The sequence below is a fragment of the Hyla sarda genome, chromosome 1 (assembly GCF_029499605.1).
Source record: "Hyla sarda isolate aHylSar1 chromosome 1, aHylSar1.hap1, whole genome shotgun sequence".
In the NCBI taxonomy this organism is placed as follows: domain Eukaryota; kingdom Metazoa; phylum Chordata; class Amphibia; order Anura; family Hylidae; genus Hyla; species Hyla sarda.
Genome location: NC_079189.1, coordinates 475775955 through 475799042, shown reverse-complemented (window position 1 = coordinate 475799042; position 23088 = coordinate 475775955). Strand labels below are relative to the sequence as shown.

The window sequence follows — 23088 nt, the reverse complement described above, 5'->3', positions numbered from 1 at the left end:
GAAAGGGGAGTGGAACTCTGCCTATACTTATGGGGAAAGTGGGGTGACTGCCTATACCTATGGGGAAGAGGGGGGTGGGTAACTCTGCCTATTCTTATGGGGAAAGGGAGAGGTGGGTAACTCTGCCTATTCCTCTGGGGAAAGGGGGGAACTCTGCCTATACCTATGGGGAAGGGGGGTAACTCTGCCTATACTTATGGGGAAAGGGGGAAAGACTCTGCCTATACCTATGGGGAAGAGGGAGTGGGTAACTCTGCCTATTCTTATGGGGAAAGGGAGAGATGGGTAACTCTGCCTATTCCTATGGGGAAAGGGGGGGACTCTGCCTATACCTATGGGGAAGGGGGGGGTAACTCTGCCTATACTTATGGGGAAAGGGGGAAAGACTATGCCTATACCTATGGGGAAGAGGGGGGGAACTCTGCCTATACCTATGGAGAAAGGGGGGGGACTCTGCCTATGCCTATGGGGAAGGGGGTAACTCTGCCTATTCTTATGGGGAAAGGGGGGGGTAACTCTGCTTATACCTCTGAGGAAAGGGGGCAACTCTGCCTATACCTATGGGGAAAGGGGGGGTGGTACTCTGCCTTTAAATATGGGGAAAGGGGGGACTCTGCCTATACCTATGGGGAAGAGGGTGGGTGTGTAACTCTGCCTATACTTAAGGGGAAAGGGGGGGGGGTAACTCTGCTTATACTAATGGGGGAGGGGGGTAACTCTGCCTATATCTATGGGGGGGACTCTGCCTATACCTATGGGGAAGGGGGAGGGGTAACTCTGCCAATACTTATGGGGAAAGGGGGGGTAACTCTGCTTATACCTCTGAGGAAAGGGGGGGGGGGTAACTCTGCCTATACCTATGGGGAAAGAGGGGGGGGGTAATGCTGCCTTTACCTATCGGGAAAGGGGGGACTCTGCCTATACCTATGAGGAGGGGGGGTAACTCTGCCTATACTTATGGGGAAAGGGGGAGGGGGGGAAACTCTGCCTAAACCAATGGGGAATGGGTAACTCTGCCTATACCTATGGGGAAAGGGGGGGGGTAACGCTGCCTATACCTATGGGGAGAAGGGGGTTTAAATCTGCCTATACCTATGGGGAATGGGTGGTTTAACTCTGCCTATACCTACGGGGAAAGGGGGGAGGAGGGGACTCTGCTGCCTATACGTAAGGAGAAAGGGGGGTTAACTCTGTTCCTATACCTATGGGGAAGGGGGGTTAAGTCTGCTGCCTATACCTATGGGGAAAGGTGGGGGGCTAACTATGCTGCCTATACCTTTGGGGAAGCGGGGGTTAACTCTGCTGCCTATACCTACAGGGAAGGGGAGAGGTAAACTCTGCTGTGTATACCTACAGGGAAGGGGGAGTTAACTCTGTTGCCTATGCCTACAGGGAAGGGGGGTTAACTCTGCTGCCTATACCTACGGGGAGGTGGGGGCTACCTAACTATATACCTGGATGCCTAACTACTTACCTACATACCAGGCTATCTAACAACCTACATACCCAGCTACCTAACTATGTACATACCTGGGCTTCATACATGGCTGCCTTGCTAGCCCCCTACCTACCTGGCTTATCACCTACCTACATATCTGGCTTCCTGATCTACCTACCTTGTTATCTGTTTACCTGGCTACCTACCTACCTGCCCTTTTACTGTGCAGGACACTAAGGAGGGCATTATTACAGTTTGTGGTCCTATAGATGGAAATATTTTGTAGAGGAGGGGAGGGCACTGGAAAAATGCAGAGTCTGACATGTTTGTCTTGCAGATGTTAAGACATCCACATGGCGGTCTGATCTGGATGGAGATAAAAGGAAAGAGGATGCCGCTGATCAGAAAATACATAATTTTGAGTCCCAAACTGTAACTGTAATCCCTTCTATGGTGTACACATCCTGTGTACAGCTGATATCTACCGCCATATGGTCCTTTATATAATCACTTATATGGTGTACACATCCTGTGTACAGCTGATATCTACTGCCATATGGTCCTGTATATAATCACTTATATTGTATACAGATCCTGTACAGTATACTGGTCTGTGTATAGTGGTTTTATTCAGTACAGTATGGCGGTATTATCCAGTTATTGTGTGGTGGTATATATTTACTCCTTGTTTACCAGTATTATTGATCATGGAAATTTACCTAAGTTAAAGTGTTTCTTACATATATAAATTTTAGTTTATTGTTTGTGGGATTTGGGTGGAATAGGGACATGGCAGAAGATTGATGAGCTGCAGAGACTAGGAGGCGCCCTTGTCTTTTTTTGGTGCGGGGGCCCTGAGTGTTGTCAGTCTGCTCCTAGACACAGGTTAGTTCAGCCTAGATAAAGTTATACCTTAGCTTAGGGCAAGACCAGGGCAACAGATTTTAGTCAATGAACGCAGAGAGGAAAGTTTCCATTCTATCAAAGCAAACATGAATCTTGATGTGGTAAAGGTCTAAAATACAAATACTATTGTATAGTTGTACAATAATAAAATAGGTCATTCAATAATAATGAAATAATCAATAATAATTCAATAATAATGAAATAATAATAATAATGAAAATAAACAGTCACAATTCTATTATTTAACTATAAATTTATGTAGATGAAAAGCAGACCTACAAGTGCTTTAAAGATATGTTGATACATTAACCAGAACAGAATTTGTGACCTATTTAGATATTAAAAATAAAATGGTATTCAAAGGTGGAAATCACATTATGTTTTATTTTCCAACTTACCTGCAAGTCAGATTTGCAGATTTATCAAAAGTTACATCTAGAACAGTAAAATCTTTCCCTCCCATTAAACTCCCTGAGTGGGGAAGAATCTGGAGACATAATTTTCCATAATCTGTACAGCAGTTTCCTAAATTCAAGCAGCTTGCATGGCAGGAGCAGTTCTGGAGGACTTTACCACATTGAGATTGACAAGATTTGTTTTCACCTGGAAAATAGAAAAAAAAGGTGCATCACATTTCATAGTTACACAGCTTATAACCATATTGAGCCTCATTTACTAAGATTGTCGGGTTTTTACTAGTGGGAAAAGTTGCTTCAGACTTGCAGGATTCCTCTATTTACTATTGGGAAAAGTCGGGAACATATTCTGACCAGCTTTTTCTAGGTCGATATTTCCAGCCATTTACCCACAGGATTTTCTGTGAATTCAATAGTAAATCGGTCGGGCTGTGAAACCACGCCCCCTTTTGGACTGACCACGCCCCCTTTGTGACAGACCACGCCCCATTTTCGACTTTTCACAGTGCAATGTTGGGTTTGTTGGATTTTTCAGGGGCACACTGTCGCAAACTGTCGCAGACATGTCTCAGACACTCTGCGCCAAAATAACCAGACAAAAACCGGTCAGTTTCAGCTTAGTAAATGAGGCCCATTGTGTCGATTAAGAGGAAGGTAAAGAGGAAAAAAACACTTATGCGGCAGATGCCAATTGTCAATACTAGGGGTAAAATTCCTTTCAACCAGTGACTGAACTAAGGGCGGCATCAATTCTGAACAGGCTATCTCACCATTGACAACTAAGTACCTATGAAACACTGCATCGTTCAAAGAAAATCTTAGGGGGAGATTCATCATTGGTTTTCTTCTAGTTTTTGATCTTATTTTGTGGCATTTTTTTATGAAACTGCCAATTTTCATTAAAAATGTGCACGTTTTTTTCACAACTACACTCTAGTCACTTTTTGACAAGTAGTGTTGCTAAACTACATTGTAGTTGAAGTTATGCAGTGGCAACAAATGTATTATGTATTCCCTAAGAAAAAAGGAAAATACCTTTTAAGTATGGAAATGTACACCACCCACCCTGCATGTATATATATAAAAAAAAAAAAGTGCTCTACAAGGCATTTTCCACCTACAGTAAATCTGACAAAACATTCAAAAATCAATTTCTACATCAATTAAGGGTTTCCCAAATTTGTAGCTTAAACGTGTTGTCCATTAAAGGGGTTGTTGTGTGAATGACAATTTCTCTCCTTTTTGCTGTAAGTGTCAGCTTTAAAGAGTACCTCTCATGATCTTGTTAAATTTTATAATCCTCCCAGTTCACTGCCCCATCATAATAAACCACCCCTGCCACAAATAACACAAGCATAGAAAACTTATTTAAAAAAAAAAAAATTTAAAAAAAACATTAGAAAGATTTTTTATTTACCATAAGAAATGCAATAGCAAAAATGAGTTTTAATGAGAGTGCCCATTAAACACCCTTGATCATGTACACAAAGGAATAAAATAATGCAATAGTTTGGTCAACACAAGCAGCAATAGCAGCAAATTCCTTATTCAAAGTTTTAACATTGTTATAGTAATAAAATGAGAAAAGGAGGGGTCAATTGATTTTTAGGGTTATGCTACCAGGGATTAGCAGGAATTACTGTGTAAAACACGCCTAAATAATGAACATCACCACCATCGTCTGTGGTTCAGGAAATGGATAAAACCCAACTTTTTGACTAGAGTCTATTACAGTAATGTCTTCAACATTACAAAGTTAAACTAAAAATACTAGAACTTAATCTCCTGATCCATTAATTTTTATTTTTCCCTTCACTGATTCGCTTTGGTAAACCAACAACATTACCCTAAGATCCCATTGATTTTGCATCTTTTTTTACCATCTGAGATGATGCCATCTTCTGACAATGAAATTTCATCCTGCTCTACTTGGTGTTATATTAGTGTAGCTCGTAAAGTTGAAGGCAAGTCATTTTTTGCCCATTTCAAGACAAATCTTCACAAACTGCAAATATTTCCCAATGGCTAATGCCTCCAAAACCTTGCCCAATGCAACTGATGTAGACGTCTTTCACTTTTTGCTTGAGAAAGTTGGCTCTGAGGTGATTCTTTAGGGTTTAGTGAAGTTGTGTGAAAATAATCATACATCATGGGAATTTTAAGTACACTAAAAAACATGTTTTTGAAAGAAAGCAGCTATGTTTTTGTAATCCTAAATAACCCGTGTAATGCAATGGGCCAAACATACATCTAATCACAATATATTATTGTATATACCATATTCTATTAGAAGCTTTGCATTTATCTCCCTATGTACACATGATCTTCTCAGGCTGGGTGATACTTTTCTACTTTTTTTTTTTTACCACTAATATTTTCCTTTAGTGACATTCATTAACTTTGCACACAGGGAGGAATACAACAAAATGCCCACACAATTGTTTGACAAGAGAGTAAGCTTTCTAATGAAAGTCTTATTCAGCATTCCAGGAGGCTTGGGAGGTGTACGACTGCTTACCAGATACCAAGGAATATTACTTACTCCCTCTCACCATGAAATACAAGACAATATGCAAGAAGAACCCATGTGAACTTTCCTAGGGTGATACTATTATGCAGATCTGTTTGTTATCATTTCTGAAGTTGCTACAGGCCTGCTGCCTCAAAATAACTAGTAATTTGTTCGGGTGCAATAGAATCCGTAGCAACAAAAACAAAGTGGCACTCACCAACTGTAGTCACACAATCAGGTCTTTTCTTCAAACAGTGGTATTACATCAAGCAGGCTCGGTACTAGCAGAACACACCTGGCCTTCAGCCGTTTCACATGCTCACTAGGCTCCATCAGGAGGCCTTGACTAAGTGCAGTGTGTATGTGAAACAGCCGTAAGCCAGATGTATTTTGCTAGTTCTGAGCCTGCTGGATGTAGGCTCGGTCCTAGAAAAATACACCTGGCTTACGGCTGGTGGAGCCTAGTGAGCATGTGAAACGGCTTTAGGCCAGTTTTGTTCTGCTAGTACCGAGCCTGCTGGATGTAATACCACTGTTTGAATAAAAGACCTGATTGTGTGACTAGTTGGGTGAGTGCCACCCCATGCACATCACACATTACTACAACCCACAGCAAAGACTTTTCCTAGTGAGAGCTAAAGTCAGTGCCATTCTGCTGAACTAAAAACTAGAGCAGTAGGTTACAGCTGTAAATTATGGCAGTTTCTAGTAAAAAAAAAATTGTAAAATATTATATTATTTGTATATTATAATACATCTGTTGGGTTGCAGGAGGTAACAATATGCTGGTCCCATCCACTTTCCAGGAATATAAGTTAAAAATCCTACACCAGCTCTGATCCCCTCCGGTAGCCGTGCACAAATGACCACTGGCCAAAAGTCCACCATCTTTATTAAACAAATCCATATCAAAATATATGCACAATCCACTCAACATAAAAACACTGCACATCAGGACTGACGTGTTTCGGTCTTACAACCTTAATCATAGACCCTAGTCAATGATTAAATTCATAAGAACAAAACATGTCAGGCCTGATGCGCTGTGTTTTTTGTTGTTGTGTGGATTATATATATATTTTTTATTACTATTTTAATTTAAAAAAAAAGATGGTTCTGGAGCTGTGCTGCTTAACTACTTTTTACATTATTGGTGGATCTAACTTTCCAGGTACATGCTATAGAAGGCGAAAAATTGTAAGATGTATACCAAGCCCCACAGTTATGATTTCATAAATGGTCTCTGAGATGTGAGGCAAGCAGCTTTACTCAAATCAGAGCTACCAGCAACAGTACAGTAATTTTGGTGCTAAGCATACATGATATTTGATTCTGGTAGTAGCATACAATAAACAAAATACAACTGACTCCCAGAGCAATGAGGATTATAGCAAAGAGACATTATTGTCCACTAGTGGGGTGATCAGTTCCAGTATAGGGTAGCACCAGGGCCCATTTGCTGAATGAATTGGTGGAGGTAGTGACTATAATACCCAAATCAATGTAATATTTTAACATATCTTAAATGTTGGAAAATTTTACAATCGAAAACCTTCTTTCAGTCCCACAGTTATTTCAATTCTATGCTCTTCATTTCTGGCTACCATTGTCACTATGTAGACGTACAGCTTAATATCAGTACATACCAGCTCCAGACCCATTATCACACCTAAGAGGCACAGTAATGAGGGGGATGATGATGCAGACATGAGGCACAGTAATGAGGGGGATGATGATGCTGACATGAGGCACAGTAATCAGGGTTGGGGGGGGGCAGTGTGTGATAATATTATATTCAGAGGATGCAGTGTGTGGTAGTATTTTATTCAGAGAGCACAGTGTGTGGTAGAATTATTGTAATGGTCCGGACAGGTGGCAGGAGGTGGATCCACTGGACCAGAGGAGTGATGGCGTGGGTCGTACCCGGGGAACGGAATCTAAGGAGCTACTGGTCTTCACCAGAGCCCGCCGCAAAGCGGGATGGTCTTGCTGCAGCAGGTAGCCCCCAGGTCGTTCCACCCGGTAGTGACTCAACTCCTCTGGTTGCTGAGATGCACGAAGATCCGGCAAGGACAGGAAGGGGCAGGGAACATTTATAGATGACTTTGGGCTAGGCACTAATCAATGGTGCGCTGGCCCTTTAAATTTCATGAAGCCGGCGCGTGCGCGCCCTAGAGAGCAGGGACGCGCGCGCCGGGGAACAGAGGAGAGACGTGGAGCCACAGGAAGCAGGGGACAGCATCGGGATGTGGCGCGTGAGCGGGAACCTCCCGCCACGCTAACAGCATCCCCATCGGGGATAACTCTGCGCTCCCGGTCAGCGTGTCTGACTGGGACGCGCTGGGGCGCTGCGGGCCGGGACAGAGGCAGTGAGCGCTCCGGACCAGGAGCGGGGACCGGAGCGCTCACTGTAACAATTATATTCAGAAGTGGCAGTATTATATTCAGAGGGCACAGTGTGTGATAGTATTATATTCAGAGGGCGCAGTGTGTGATAGTGTTATATTCAGAGGACAAAGTGTGTGATAGTATTTTATTCAGAAGGCACAGTGTGTGATAGTATTATATTCAGAGGACGCAGTGTGTGATAGTATTATATTCAGAGGATACAGTGACTGGCAGTGTTATATTTATTATTGTTTTCATTTGGATCATAATCTTCTGATGAAGTAAGGAGCCATCTGGGAGTCAAGTTCTGCAGAGAGAAAATTTTGCTTATTCATAACTTATATTATAGTATTATATTCAGAAGGCACAGTGTGTGATAGTATTATATTCAGAGGACGCAGTGTGTGATAGTATTATATTCAGAGGATGCAGTGTGTGATAGTATTTTATTCAAAAGGCACAGTGTGTGATAGTATTATATTCAGAAGGCGCAGTGTGTGATAGTATTATATTCAGAGGACGCAGTGTGTGATAATATTATATTCAGAAGGCATAGTGTGTGATAGTATTATATTCAGAAGGCACACTGTGTGATAGTATTATATTCAGAGGGCGCAGTGTGTGATAGTATTATTTTCAGAGGACGCAGTGTGTGATAATATTATATTCAGAAGGCATAGTGTGTGATAGTATTATATTCAGAAGGCACACTGTGTGATAGTATTATATTAAGAGGGCGCAGTGTGTGATAGTATTATTTTCAGAGGACGCAGTGTGTGATAGTATTTTATTCAAAAGGCACAGTGTGTGATAGTATTATATTCAGAGGGCGCAGTGTGTGATAGTATTATATTCAGAGGGCGCAGTGTGTGATAGTATTATATTCAGAGGACGCAGTGTGTGATAGTATTTTATTCAAAAGGCACAGTGTGTGATAGTATTATATTCAGAGGGCGCAGTGTGTGATAGTATTATATTCAGAGGACGCAGTGTGTGATAGTATTATATTCAGAAGGCATAGTGTGTGATAGTATTATATTCAGAAGGCAAAGTGTGTGATAGTATTATATTCAGAAGGCAAAGTGTGTGATAGTATTATATTCAGAAGGCACAGTGTGTGATAGTATTATATTCAGAAGGCAAAGTGTGTGATAGTATTATATTCAGAGGGCGCAGTTTGTGGTAGTATTATATTCAGAGGGTACAGTGTATGGCAGTATTATATTGAGAAGACGCAGTGTGTGATAGTATTGTATTCAGAAGGCGCAGTATGTGGCAGTATTATATTCAGAGGGTGTAGTATGTGGTAGTATTATATTCAGAGTGTACATTGTATGGCAGTATTATATTCAGAAGGCACAGTGTGTGATAGTATTATATTCAGAAGGCACAGTGTGTGATAATATTATATTCAGAAGGCACAGTGTGTGATAGTATTATATTCAGAAGGCACAGTGTGTGATAGTATTATATTCAGAGGACGCAGTGTGTGATAGTATTATATTCAGAAGGCACAGTGTGTGATAGTATTATATTCAGAGGATACAGTGACTGGCAGTGTTATATTTATTATTGTTTTCATTTGGATCATAATCTTCTGATGAAGTAAGGAGCCATCTGGGAGTCAAGTTCTGCAGAGAGAAAATTTAGCTTATTCACAGTGGTAGGTACCTAAATTAGATAAGGAAAGATTATAGAGAAGACGTCAAGACCTGTGAGTTACTTATATCATTGTCTGATATGTCCAATCAGGGCTGTAGCGATTACTTTCAATATATATCTTTGTCAACATTTTACATTTGGTGGGGGGGGGGGACACAATTTTCTACCGCACCAGGTGACACCAACCCTAGCAACACCACTGGTAAGTACTGTAGCAGTGCTTGCCAAATGACTCAATAGGGAGGACCTGCTAATCACAAGGGGCTAACGGTAACTTATCTTCTTAGAGGGCATAATTGTTTTAATAGGAGCCCTACCTGCCGGGGGTAATATCTATCTGGGGGCCTGTGCACCTATTGGGAACCCCTACCTGATAAACAGGTGGGGCTCCCCAGTAGGTAGACAGGCCTCCAGATAGATATTGCCCCCATCAGTGATGGGGATCATATCTATATGGGGCCTCTATACCTACTTGGGAACCCTACCCTACCTGATTGAGGTCATATCTATCTGGGGCCTGTGTACCTACTGGGGAGCCCTACCTGATGGGGGTCATATCTATCTGGGGGCCTGTCTGGGCTCATTATATGTGAGGGGCACATGATGGGGGCATTATTTGTGAGGGGCGCATGATGGGGGCATTATATATGAGGGGCGTATGAGGGCGGCATTATATGTGAGGGGCGCATGATGGGGGTATTATGTGTGAGGGGCGCATAATGGGGGCATTATGTGTGAGGGGCGCATGATGAGGGCATTATGTGTGAGGGGCGGATGATGGGGGCATTATATGTGAGGGGCGCATAATGGGAGCATTATGTGTGAGGGGCGCATGATGGGGGCATTATTTGTGAGGGGCGCATGATGGGGGCATTATATATGAGGGGCGTATGATCTGGGCATTATATGTGAGGGGCGCATGATGGGGGTATTATGTGTGAGGGGCGCATAATGGGGGCATTATGTGTGAGGGATGCATGATGAGGGCATTATGTGTGAGGGGCGCATGATGGGGGCATTATATGTGAGGGGCGCATAATGGGAGCATTATGTGTGAGGGGTGCATGATGGTGGCATTATATGTGAGGGGCGCATAATGGGAGCATTATGTGTGAGGGGCGCATGATGGGGACATTATATATGAGGGGAGCATGATGGGGGCATTATATGTGATGGGCATGCGGCCCAGCCTCACCCAGCCGTTATGTCCAGTGGCCCCCAGATCATTTGAGTTTGAGATCCCTGCTCTGGAAGAATAAGAGAACTGTACAGAATAAGAGAGTAATCGGTCTTGCTATGATAAAATATTATTACAATATCTCTAAAACATAAAGTTGCCTTTTTTTTCACCTCAAATCAGGCTCAATATTTGCTGTACAGAATGAATAAATCATCTACAGTGTTGCATGGCATAATGAATGGTATAGCAGGTCATTGTGGGAAAGAAATCATGTCCTGCTTATCCAGCTGACTTCAGCTTAAATATCTGTTTATTGCACTGGGTATCCAAGGTGCATAAGCCTGAAATTGCTGTTTTAACTTGTCAGAGAATGGATTTATGGCATGTGTTGTGGTTAATGATGTGAAGGAAAACATCAGACCACTGCTGTTCAATATATATATATATATATATATATATATATATATATATATATATATACACACACACACACACACACATGCATTTTTTTAGTAAAGCCACCAACAAGTTACTAAAACTGCAATGCAACAAAGTTCTAATAATAGCATATTCATTGTAGCCCCATTAATATCAGTTATATTACTCTACCAAGTGGCTGATCCTGACACCAGCTGGGGAAGTGACCATGTTAGATTTCACAAGTGTCTTTCCCTCAAGAGAAAACTGGTGTCCCACTTACTATAACATTACATGGAACAAATAACGTAAGCTGTTCTCTTGTTACTATTGGCCAAACAATTGATTCCACGAAATTTACTTAGAAATGTTTTCTTGTCCTCTATTTTTGCTGAAACACGAATACCTGTTTACAATTGTAAAATGTTATGAACTCAATGTAGACCTGCAGCAATTTACTTACAACCCTATTAGAAGATGTTTGTATATGTGGAAGTGTCCCCATCATTCATTTTCAGTGAAATGTCATAAGCTTTGATCAGTCAGTGACTGGATATTCAGACCCCCACCGATCATTAGAATGAGCCAGAAGAAGCAGGCGATTGAGCCCTTCTTTCATCAGATTCTATAGTAAGTCTATAGAGTCCATCTCCTGAAGCAAGGGAGAGAAGTGATGGGCCACAAGCTTCTTCCAGCTCAATCAAATGTTCGAAGGGGGTCTGAACACCCAGACCCCGACCGATCAAATGTCAGGGACACTACGTTTTATACGCAGAATGAAAAAAATAAGGCTTTATGCTTAAATCACTGAAGAACTTTACTCTCCCCCTGCTGAGCAAGAAATAAATATATACAGTTGCTAAAATACCAAAACAGAACGCACACTGGCCTTGATTTACTATTGTAAACCTGACATGCTTTGTCAGGTTGTGAGCCAGAAATTCTGTCTGCGCCAGAAGTTGTGCCAGAATTTGCGCCAGAATTTGAAAAAACCTGACCAACTCTCCAATATAGTAAGAAAAAAAATGGAAAAGGGGTGTGACCATCATGAAAAGGGGAGTGGTCATCATGGAAATGGGCGTGTTCCCAACATTTTCACAAAAACCCAACATATTTACTAAGGTTTCCAAAGAAAATGTAGTGGATTTGAGCTGAGGAAAACCCTACAGATCAGAACATGTGTAAATGATGCAAAATGTAGGGAAACCTTAGTAAATACCGTGGAAGAAAAATTTTAGATAATTAAAACCCACAAAGAAACCTACACTCCACTTTTAGTAAATCAGGGCCATTGTAGAGATGATTTTATAGCTTATAAAGTCCTGCATTACCTGCAACATTGGCGCTGATTCAAACAGGTAGTTTTTTCTGAAGTATGAAAGGGGAGGTTAAAGTGTTATGTGACAAAAAAGACCCGTAGAAAGAGTGACCAAGAAGCAGCCCTTTATTTTTGTAAGATAAAATAAAATGATAATAGGCAAGGAGATGCCTGCAGCACAAACTGTTGAGCTTTTAAGGAAAAGACACCACAAAGATTCTGCACATTTAAAGGGGTACTCCACCCCTAGACACCTTATCCCCTATCCAAAGGATAGGGGATAAGATGTCTGATCACGGGGGTCCCGCCGCTGGGGACCCCCGCAATATAGTATGCAGCACCCACCGGTATCTGCTTCCGGAAACGCTGGGGGTCCCCAGCGGCAGGACCCCCGCGATCAGACATCTTATCCCCTATCCTTTGGATAGGGGATAAGATGTCTAGGGGTGGAGTACCCCTTTAAAGAGGTTTACCAAGCTTATAAAATACAGAAACCTACAGAAATCTAACTGAATGATCACTTGAGGATGCCAGCATAGCTCAGTATTAATTATTATGGTCACTGGTCATGCTCTATACAGCACATTTGTTTTGATGCTTCCACAGATGGGTCTGGGTTTGGTTTACTAATATAATTACACTTCTGATGATTCCTCCCAACTCTCTCCACTTACATTTGCTTGCAATCCTCTCTATTGCAATATAACCTTCCTAATACACGGAGGGAGAGGGAATACCAGATATGCATTATGATTTGGCTTTAATTACAATGGAGACCATTTCATTTTGTTCTATGAATCTGGTTGTGGGACTCCAGAGAAAATTTTCATTTGATTAATTTCCTGCTTGAAACATTGTTTGTCACTATGGTAATGGTTATCATTTCTGGAGCCAGATATAAGTGTTATTTTACTGGTATTTCTATTTTAGATATAATGGATGTTTTATAACTGGATCAAAGATAACAGTTAAGGTCCCATCCATTTAACCACCTGACTCAAACATGTTCCTAACCATACAAATGCCCCAAATGTATTGACTAGACACAAAAATTAAATATCATTAAAAAAAGAGAAACATTTTATAATAATGTAGGACCAGGAGAGCACTGTCTCTGTGTGGGGCACAAAGAAGGGCTCTAGTATTGTCCAGGGCATTATTGGCATTCAGGCACTGTCTGGTACTGTTTTATTAGGACAGTAATTTTAGTTATTAGGAAACAAGTGGCAGCAGCAGGCACAGTACTGGAGAAATAGAAAGATGGTACTGTTCAAGGAGCAGCAGGTTGGGAGACTTGTGCATCCATGTATTATATGTACGGTGTCCAGATTAGGACATCCTCAGGTATCATCCTAAACTCTGTCCTCCCTCAGGTAAAACTCCGTCCTTCCTCCTCCTTCATCCAAATCTCTGTCCTCCCTCCTCCCTCAGACCAAACTCCCTCCTCCCTCAGAAAAAACTCTGTCCTGCCTCACACCTGGGAGTTGTAGTTTTGCAACAGCTAGAGGCACCCTGGTTGGGAAATACTGCACTATGCATTTATGCTCACGTGTGTGGCTGAGGGAGTTTGGCCTGAGGGAGGAGGTAACAGAGTTTTGCATGATGGAGGAGGAAGTTTTGCCTAAGGAAGGATGCAGTTATGCCTGAGGGAGGAGGGAGTTTTGCCTGAGGGAGGAAGGAGGACAAAGTTTTGCCTGAGGGAGGACAGGGTTTTGCCTGAGGGAGGACAGAGTTTTGCCTGAGGGAGGAGGGAGTTATGGATGATGCCTGAGGATGTCCTAATATTTGCAGCATGCGTGTGGTGGCACAGTAGAGGAGCTTAACAGATTCTGCTATGTCACCCTGCAAATTACAACTGATCATTGGGAGGTGTCAACGTTTGTCAAATGTATTACATCAACTCGAATGGGGAAGCTAAGCAAATCACTGTTGGTTCTTATTGATTATCTAAAATACAGGCTGCAGATTGGCTGAAAATATTGTATTTGGTAAACTGTGTTGGACTGGGATTCCTGGTCCTGGTGTGCCAGACTAGATCATTGAAAACATATTGCCATGTTGTTTAAAAATAATATCTAACTATAGTGCTTCACTTACACCTATAATGATGAATGCTGGCCATAGAGTCTATCATCTGGCGGACTGAATGAAGGTTTTTCATATGCTGCATTTTTTATGAAATCTTCCATTTTGATTTGAGGATGAATATAATATATCCAGTGAGATGACTGGTGAAGTAAACCAAACTAATAATGTTGTCAGAGTGGATACTATGAAATAACGGCAGAACTAAATGTATTTGAGCTAATGTTTTTTCTGTCTGCGAGTACAAGGGATGGTTTGAACATTATATAGTACTGTAGGGAAGGATATCCTATTATAGCATGGAAATTATAAGACATCAGAAGCCCTAATGGTACAAGGCTCTAGCAATCATGTACTTACATGGCGATGCACCTTTATTGTGACTGATCATGATCCGTACCCTCCATTTACCCTTATATTGAGCTTCACTGATTCAGTACCATCTGAGATTATACCATATATTATCTACCTGCTTGATCACACCATATATCATCTACCTATTCTATCATCTCAACAACCTATAAAACGAAGAACTGTGGCAGACACATGTATGATGCAAAAAACTAAAGATTTTATTGGTTAAAATCATACAATAAAAAAGACAGAAATGGCGTCTGACAAAGATGGAACATCTCTCAAGCCAATGTTACAGGTAAGTATATATGAGATCTAGTATAGAACCTCAAACAATGAAGAGGTATAAATGGCCCACCCTGTAGTATAGAACCTCAAACAATGAAGAGGTATAAATGGCCCACCCTGTAGTATAGAACCTCAAACAATGAAGAGGTATAAATGGCCCACCCTGTAGTATAGAACCTCAAACAATGAAGAGGTATAAATGGCACACCCTGTAGTATAGAACCTCAAACAATGAAGAGGTATAAATGGCTATCTATAGCAGCATTATATTGGTAAGGTGCTGAATCATGAATAAAGTGCATCAAGTTACATTTGCAAGGTGCATGGGTAAGGCACAGACACAAGACAGCAATACATAGTACCTACAAACAGAGAGTACAAATGAGAGACTTCCACCCCTACGTCCGTTTCGGCCTTATGTCCTTCTTCTGGGAGTGGTGCAACAATGAGGGTGGTACATACTTATGGTACTAAGTGCCCAATCACATCTTACGCTTAAAGATCACAGATATATCACAGCTGTGTACCTGAGTCACAGCGGATGGGCGGTGCAGGGTGTCTGTTGGCAGACTGGGACTGGGAGCGCAGGCGCGCGACCCACCGGCATATGATGTTGGGGTCACCTGACTGTGGTACCCTGAACCAGTCGGCAAGAGAACACAGTGCATCACATCTTACGGCGTGTGTCACGCACGGAGCTATGATCACGTGACTAACCATTGCATGGCAACGGCAGACACGTGACCTGCAGCTTCTGGAGCGTGCGCGTATGGGTCTGTGATCTTTAAGCGTAAGATGTGATTGGGCACTTAGTACTATAAGTATGTACCACCCTCATGATTGCACCACTCCCAGAAGAAGGACTCAAGTCCGAAATGGACATAGGGGTGGACGTCTCTCATTTGTACTCTCTATTTGCCCATGTAGGTACTATATATTGCTGTCTTGTGTTTGTGCCTTACCCATGCACCTTGCAAATGTAACTTGATGCACTTTATTCATGATTCAGCACCTTACCAATATAATGCTTCTATAGATAGCCATTTATACCTCTTCATTGTTGGAGGTTCTATACTACAGGGTGGGCCATTTATATGGATACACCTTAATAAAATGGGAATGATTGGTGATATTAACTTCCTGTTTGTGGCACATTAGTATATGTGAGGGGGGGGGAAACTTTTCAAGATGGGTGGTGACCATGGCGGCCATTTTGAAGTCGGCCATTTTGAATCCATTTTTTGTTTTTTCAATAGGAAGAGGGTCATGTGACACATCAAACTTATTGGGAATTTCACAAGAAAAACAATGATGGTTGGTTTTAACGTAACTTTATTCTTTCATGAGTTATTTACAAGTTTCTGACCACTTATAAAATGTGTTCAATGTGCTGCCCATTGTGTTGGATTGTCAATGCAACCCTCTTCTCCCACTCTTCACACACTGATAGCTGTTACGCCGAGCGCTCCGGGTCCCCGCTCCTCCCCGGAGCGCTCACAGCGTTCTCCTATTCGCAGCGCCCCGGTCAGACCTGCCGACCGGGTGCGCTGCGATAATGTTCCCAGCCGGGATGCGATTCGCGATGCGGGACGCGCCCGCTCGCGATGTGCATCCCGACTCGCTTACCTGACCCGTTCCCCGTCTGTGCTGTCCCGACGCGCGCGGCCCCGCTCCTTACGACGCGCGCGCGCCGGGTCTTTGCGATTTGAAGGGCCGATGCGCCACTGATTGGCGCATGAGGTTTTAATCAGTACCTTCACCTGTGCACTTCCCTACTTATACCTCACTTCCCCTGCACTCCCTTGCCGGATCTTGTTGCCATTGTGTCAGTGAAAGCGTTTCCTTGTGTGTTCCTAGCCTGTGTTCCAGACCTCCTGCCGTTGCCCCTGACTACGATCCTTGCTGCCTGCCCTGACCTTCTGCTACGTCCGACCTTGCTCTTGTCTACTCCCTTGTACCGCGCTTATCTCAGCAGTCAGAGAGGTTGAGCCGTTGCCGGTGGATACGACCTGGTTGCTACCACCGCTGCAAGACCATCCCGCTTTGCGGCGGGCTCTGGTGAATACCAGTAGCAACTTAGAACCGGTCCACCGACACGGTCCACGCCAATCCCTCTCTGGCACAGAGGATCCACCTCCAGCCAGCCGAATCGTGACAATAGCAACACCGCAGGAGAAATGCTAGCACAGGCTTCCAGTATCCGTAGTTTCAGGTGCTGCAGAATGGGCAAAACAAAAATTGGAACAGGACCCTCAGTTTACGCAGAAGATTTTGTTCAGTGATGAGGCAAACTTTTATGTGAATGGTGAAGTTAACAAACAAATCCCCCGCTATTGGTCTGACACTAACCCACATTGGATAAATCCCTCCAAGACTGTTGGAACACAAAAATTGATGGTATGGTGTGGTGTGGTATATGGGGTAGAAAGATAGTGGGCCATTCTTCATCAATGGAAACCTCAAGGCCACTGGATATACGAAATTGCTACATGATGATGTGTTTCCCTCCTTATGCACTGAAGCTGGCACGTTCCCTGAGTTTTTCCAGCAAGATGGTGCACCATCACATTATGGGTGTCAGGTCAGAGCATTCCTAGATGAACAGTTTCCTGGAAAGTGGATTGGTCGTCGTGGGCCAGTTGAATGGCCCCCAAAGTGTCCCGATCTGACCCCCTTAGACTTTTATCTTTGGGGTCATCTGAAGGCAATTGTCTATGCTGTGAAGATACGAGATGTGCAGCACCTGAAACTACGGATACTGGAAGCCTGTGCTAGCATTTCTCCTGCAGTGTTCCTATCAGTGTGTGAAGAGTGAGAGAAGAGGGTTGCATTGACAATCCAACACAATGGGCAGCACATTGAACACATTTTATAAGTGGTCAGAAACTTGTAAATAACTCATGAAAGAATAAAGTTATGTTAAAACCAAGAACATCATTGTTTTTCTTGTGAAATTCCCAATAAGTTTGATGTGTCACATGACCCTCTTCCTATTGAAAAAACTAAAGTTGGATTCAAAATGGCCGACTTCAAAATGGCCGCCATGGTCACCACCCATCTTGAAAAGTTTCCCCCCTCACATATACATATGTGCCACAAACAGGAAGTTAATATCACCAACCATTCCCATTTTATTAAGGTGTATCCAGATAAATGGCCCACCCTGTAGATCTCATATATACTTACCTGTAACTTTGGCTTGAGAGATGTTCCATGTTTTTCAGACGCCATTTCTGTCTTTTTTATTGTATGATTTTAACCAATAAAATCTTTTGTTATTTGTATCACACATGTGTCTGCCACAGTTCTTAGTTTTATAGGTTGTTGTATGCTTATCTGTAATGGCAGCAATAAATGGCCATTAACATAACCTGAGGAGTACTGTAGGGAGGATTTTACATAGGACCTGTACTGTGTTTTTCGGTATAGCTATTCTATCATCTCGTAGCATCCTAAGAAAGGAATTTCTAATATAGCATGGACATTGTAGGATAATAAAAGCTTTAATGACATAAGGCTACATTATCCATATCCCTATATCAGAAGCCCTAATGGTACAAGGCTCTAGCACTCATGTACTTACATTGTGATGTACTTTTATTGAGACTGATTGTGATCTGTACCCTTCAGCTACCCTTAAATTGAGTTCCCTTGATTCAGTACCATCTGAGATGCTATGATTCATACTATATGTTACTTACCTGTATATAGATAGAATAATCTGATATTCACTTAATAATATGCAATAATAACTATACTGAGGATTAGAGATGAGCGAATCAAAGCTGACGAACCTAAATTCGTTACGAATTTCATGAAAAATTCGATTTGCAACGAATGCGAATATCGCCGCGATTCTATCGCCGTCCAGGCTCCAAGGCATCTAAAATGGCGGATCCACATGTGAGGACATGGAGTAAGGAGCTCTAGAAAGGCGGGAAGGCAGGTAGGCAGGATGACCCTGAATCACATGCAGCATGCAGCCTATCAGCAGCCAGTCACCCCTGTGATGTTACAGCCCTATATAATCGGCAGCCATATTGCGGCTCGTCACTTCATTCATTACACTGCAGAGAGATAGGATGGACAGCCTGTGTGTGTGTTACACAGAAAAGCTTTTTCCAGCAGCGTTTCACCTCCTAGTCCCATCAGCGTTCTGGTGGACAGAGAGCAGTGCTTTTTTTTCACTGAAAAGGATTTTTACTGCAGCCATTAACCTTCCAGTCACTTTCTATAGCATTGTATTACAGAAAGGGGCAGATAGCTGTGTGTTGCCTCATACATTTCAACAAGCTGCCTCAACTTCATAAACCTTAGCAGAGGAGCCAGGAATAATTTTTCTGCGAATTTTGTGTCTTTGTTCCACAACATATTTGCTGGTTATACTAGTATAGATGATATAATACCCAGCAGTCCATTCCTAATAGTCTGTGAGAGAGTGCAATTTTGGGTTTAGTACACAGCGACTGTGTACTGCTGGTGTTGTGCAAAATACGTATTTTTAAGCATACTCTAGTGCATTTTTCTGCCCTAATAAGTGCATACCACATACCTACATCTATTTTGTACCTGTTAATCTGTCATGGGCTTGCATACTGTGAAAGGGCAGCCAAAAGTAAACACTGGCTGGTGTTTTACTCACCCTGATGGAAAGTGATATTAGGGAAAAAGTTGAATTGAAGTGTTTTTTTACATGAACGGCCTTCCCTGTAATGCATGGATTTGCTGGCACAACAAGGGGGAGCCAAGCAGCAGACTTACTTTATGACATCAATATGCCATAGGACATATGGATGGAGGTAGTCATGCTTAGACAATTCCTTTAAGGTAACAAAGATAACAGTGCTATTTTATTTCTATACTGCCATAACAGAGGTATAGTAGTGTCTTGTAAGTATCTCTCATATTTTTTAGGAATACAAAGGATTAGCTTTCACTATAAGTAAACATCCTGGTCTGGCAGACGATAAAAGCACATTGAGTATATAAGCAGTGTTTGTGTCTAAGCCGGATATGTGTTCCTTCATATATTAATACAAACAATGATCCCTATAGCTGGGCAATTTTTCTCTGAGCAAGTGCAAAGCAGTGTGTACAGAAGCCTAGGACAATCTCTTGCTGACAATATTTTGATAATTCTTTTCTTATTGCATTTATTCATGAAGTCAGAACAGTTCACTGCTAACTTATTGCTTACCCAACAGTAAAGACCCAACAGTAAAGTAGTCATAGGAATGTTCTTTTCCAATAATCGGCCCATGTGAAAAGAGGCATCGATTAGTGACAAACCACTTGCTGACAAATGAAAACCATTTGTTCAACAGCCGATAACATCTTTTGTACGGCCAACAAAATCATTGTTATCAGGGTATTGTTATGCCCTTTGTTAACCAGGGATGTGCAGATGATAATGATGTAAATAAGTGGCCGCACAAATGACCCAACCACTTTTGGCCCAGCAGATGAGTGACGATCAACAGCCCCTCTAAAAGGGCCCTAATATATGAGTCAAGAAACAAATGTATAAATATTAAAATATTGAGATATATTGAGTGTGTTTCCTGTGTCCTCAATAAGAGGGAACATGCAGGACAATATCAGTAAAGTGTAGGTGGGTCATTTTATACAAATGAAAGGTGTTTTGCAATGTCACAAGAAAATATAATCTTATTATGCCGGCTACCTTTCGAAAGACATATGAGACCATATACTAATAAGCTGCTTGTAAAGATGCACAGGATTAAAAGGGTGGAGATGATTAAAAATGTAGACTGTAAATTTAGACTAGAAAGTCTAAGGCTAGATTTCCACTTGTAGCATGGGGTTGTTTTTTTTTTTTGGTGAAAAAACTCTGCGGCCAGATGTTGGCTGCAAGTCAATAGGGAACTGAAAAATGCCATATCCACTTGGCGTTTTTCAGTTTGGCATTTTTTTTTTCCTTCTGGAGTTTTTCAGCTATTTTTGGCTCCTTGGCAGTTTTTCAAAAACAACCTCTTGTTGAAACTTTGGCATTTTTTAAGGAAAATCTTGGTGTTTTCCTTCCATAGAAGTCTATGGGAGTGAAAAAACACCAAGAAAAACGTCATGTGAGTTTTAACTTTGGCTTTTTTGCTGATGGTTTTTATTCTTTTTTTGGACTTTAGCGATCCAAAAAAGTGATGGAGATACCTTTTTTAATAAAATTTCGTAGGCTACCATTACATTTTTTTTTTTAATACAGTAGTGATGTAAAAAATTGTATTTAACAAAATGTATCTTTTTTATAATGACATTTTTATTAATTTTTAAACAGGGATAAATTTATGTGCGGGCAGGGAACTAAAGATGTAGTCGACAATAATAAAAATTAAGAAAGGGGCCATTTAAATGTAAACATAATATATATGTTATAATTAATTTTGTTGAACTTTTTTTAATAATGTATTTTAATAACGTGTTGAATAAAGTGTGTGTTTTTAACTTTTTCTTTTAACTTTTTTTCTTTATTTTTTTAATTTTTTAGGTAGTACTACTACTCCCAGCATGGAACACACTGCTCCATGATGGAAGTAGTAGTACATGTACTAATTGACAGATCGCAACTGGTGTCACTTCTGACACCCGTTGCGAATCTCCTGTATAATGTATAGAAGCAGCCGGCCGCTCTACTATGGTCTCCTGCACTGCCGTATATATACACCTATTCATATTTCCCGCAGAGAGCTGTGATTGGCCAGATGGTTCCAGACAATCACAACTCTCTGTGGGAAATATGAATAGATGTATATATATGTCAGTGCTGGGGACCATAGAAGAGTGGCCACCCTTCTGCATCTATACATTATAAAGGAAGATCACAGCGGGTGTCAGAAGTAACATCCGCTGTGATCTTTCCTTAACTGCAGGTACTACTGCTCCCAACATGGAGCACCCTCTGCTTCATGCTGGGAGCTGTAGTACCTGCATTAATAGACAGATCTAACACCAACAACAAAAACATCAGCAACAGGGATGTATGAAACATGTATAAAATGTATTTATTACAGATTTCATAAAATATCATGACAAATAAAAAGCACAGTGTACACAGCTGGAAGAGAAGGCAGGGACATACAGGCTCAAGTGGAAGGTATCATATGTACAAGAAACTGACAAACGTTGCATAGGCAAGTAACAAAGGCGAGAAATACAGACAATGCAGTATAACTAAATACACTGAATGCGAGTGCAACAACAGTCAGAAGAAAGGACAAGCATATATTACCACAACAGAGCCATGTATTTACCTGCACCTACTCTAACGCACGTTTCACGCCAATGCGCTTCGTCAGGGGGAGCATTGGGGGGGCAGGGGGAGCCTGGCGAAGCGCATTGGCGTGAAACGTGCCTTGGGGTAGGTGCAGGTAAATACATGGCTCTGTTGTGGTAATATATGCTTGACCTTCCTTCTGACTGTTGTTGCACCCGCATTCAGTGTATTTAGTTATACTGCATTGTCTGTATTTCTCGCCTTTGTTACTTGCCTATGCAACATTTGTCAGTTTCTTGTACATATGATACCTTCCACTTGAGCCTTTATGTCCCTGCCTTCTCTTCCAGCTGTGTACACTGTGCTTTTTATTTTTATGAAATCTTTAATAAATACATTTTTGCTATGTTTCATACATCCCTGTTGCTGATGTTTTTGTTGTTGGTGTTAGATTTTCCCATTGGGTAGCCTCGGCAACACATTTTTGTTTACATTACACTATAGGTGATATATTAATAGACAGATCACAAAAGGTGTCAGAAGTGACACCCGCTGCTATCTGTCTATTAATGCACTCCTGACACCCGCTGCGATCGTCCTTCATCCTTCATCCCTGAGATGCGGAGCGGCTTTTTTCTGTGCTCCACATCTCTGCTCTGTACTCTCGCCGGCCAGTGATGTGAATATAAATTCACATCACTGATTTATATTTGAGATCGGGGAATGGCTGCCCCCATCTGGCCAATCACCACTCTGGGCAGAGAATATGAATTCTATTCACATCACTGGCTGGCCAGAGCAGAGATGCGAGCGCTGTATAGAGCTGCTTCGCATCTCTGCAAAAGATAGGACGATCGCATAGGGTGTCAGGAGGGACACACAGGGCGATCTGTCAA

General features: G+C 41.9%; 1 protein-coding gene across 1 annotated transcript in view; it reads right to left on the bottom strand.

Moving 5' to 3' along the window:
• The window catches only part of SUSD2 (sushi domain containing 2), a 288175-nt gene that overhangs the window by 188229 nt on the left and 76858 nt on the right, over window positions 1-23088 (bottom strand). Inside the window, exon 2 of the mRNA XM_056537221.1 lies at window positions 2743-2947. Coding sequence (XP_056393196.1) covers window positions 2743-2947 — 205 coding nt within the window. The remainder of the gene's footprint in view (window positions 1-2742; window positions 2948-23088) is intronic.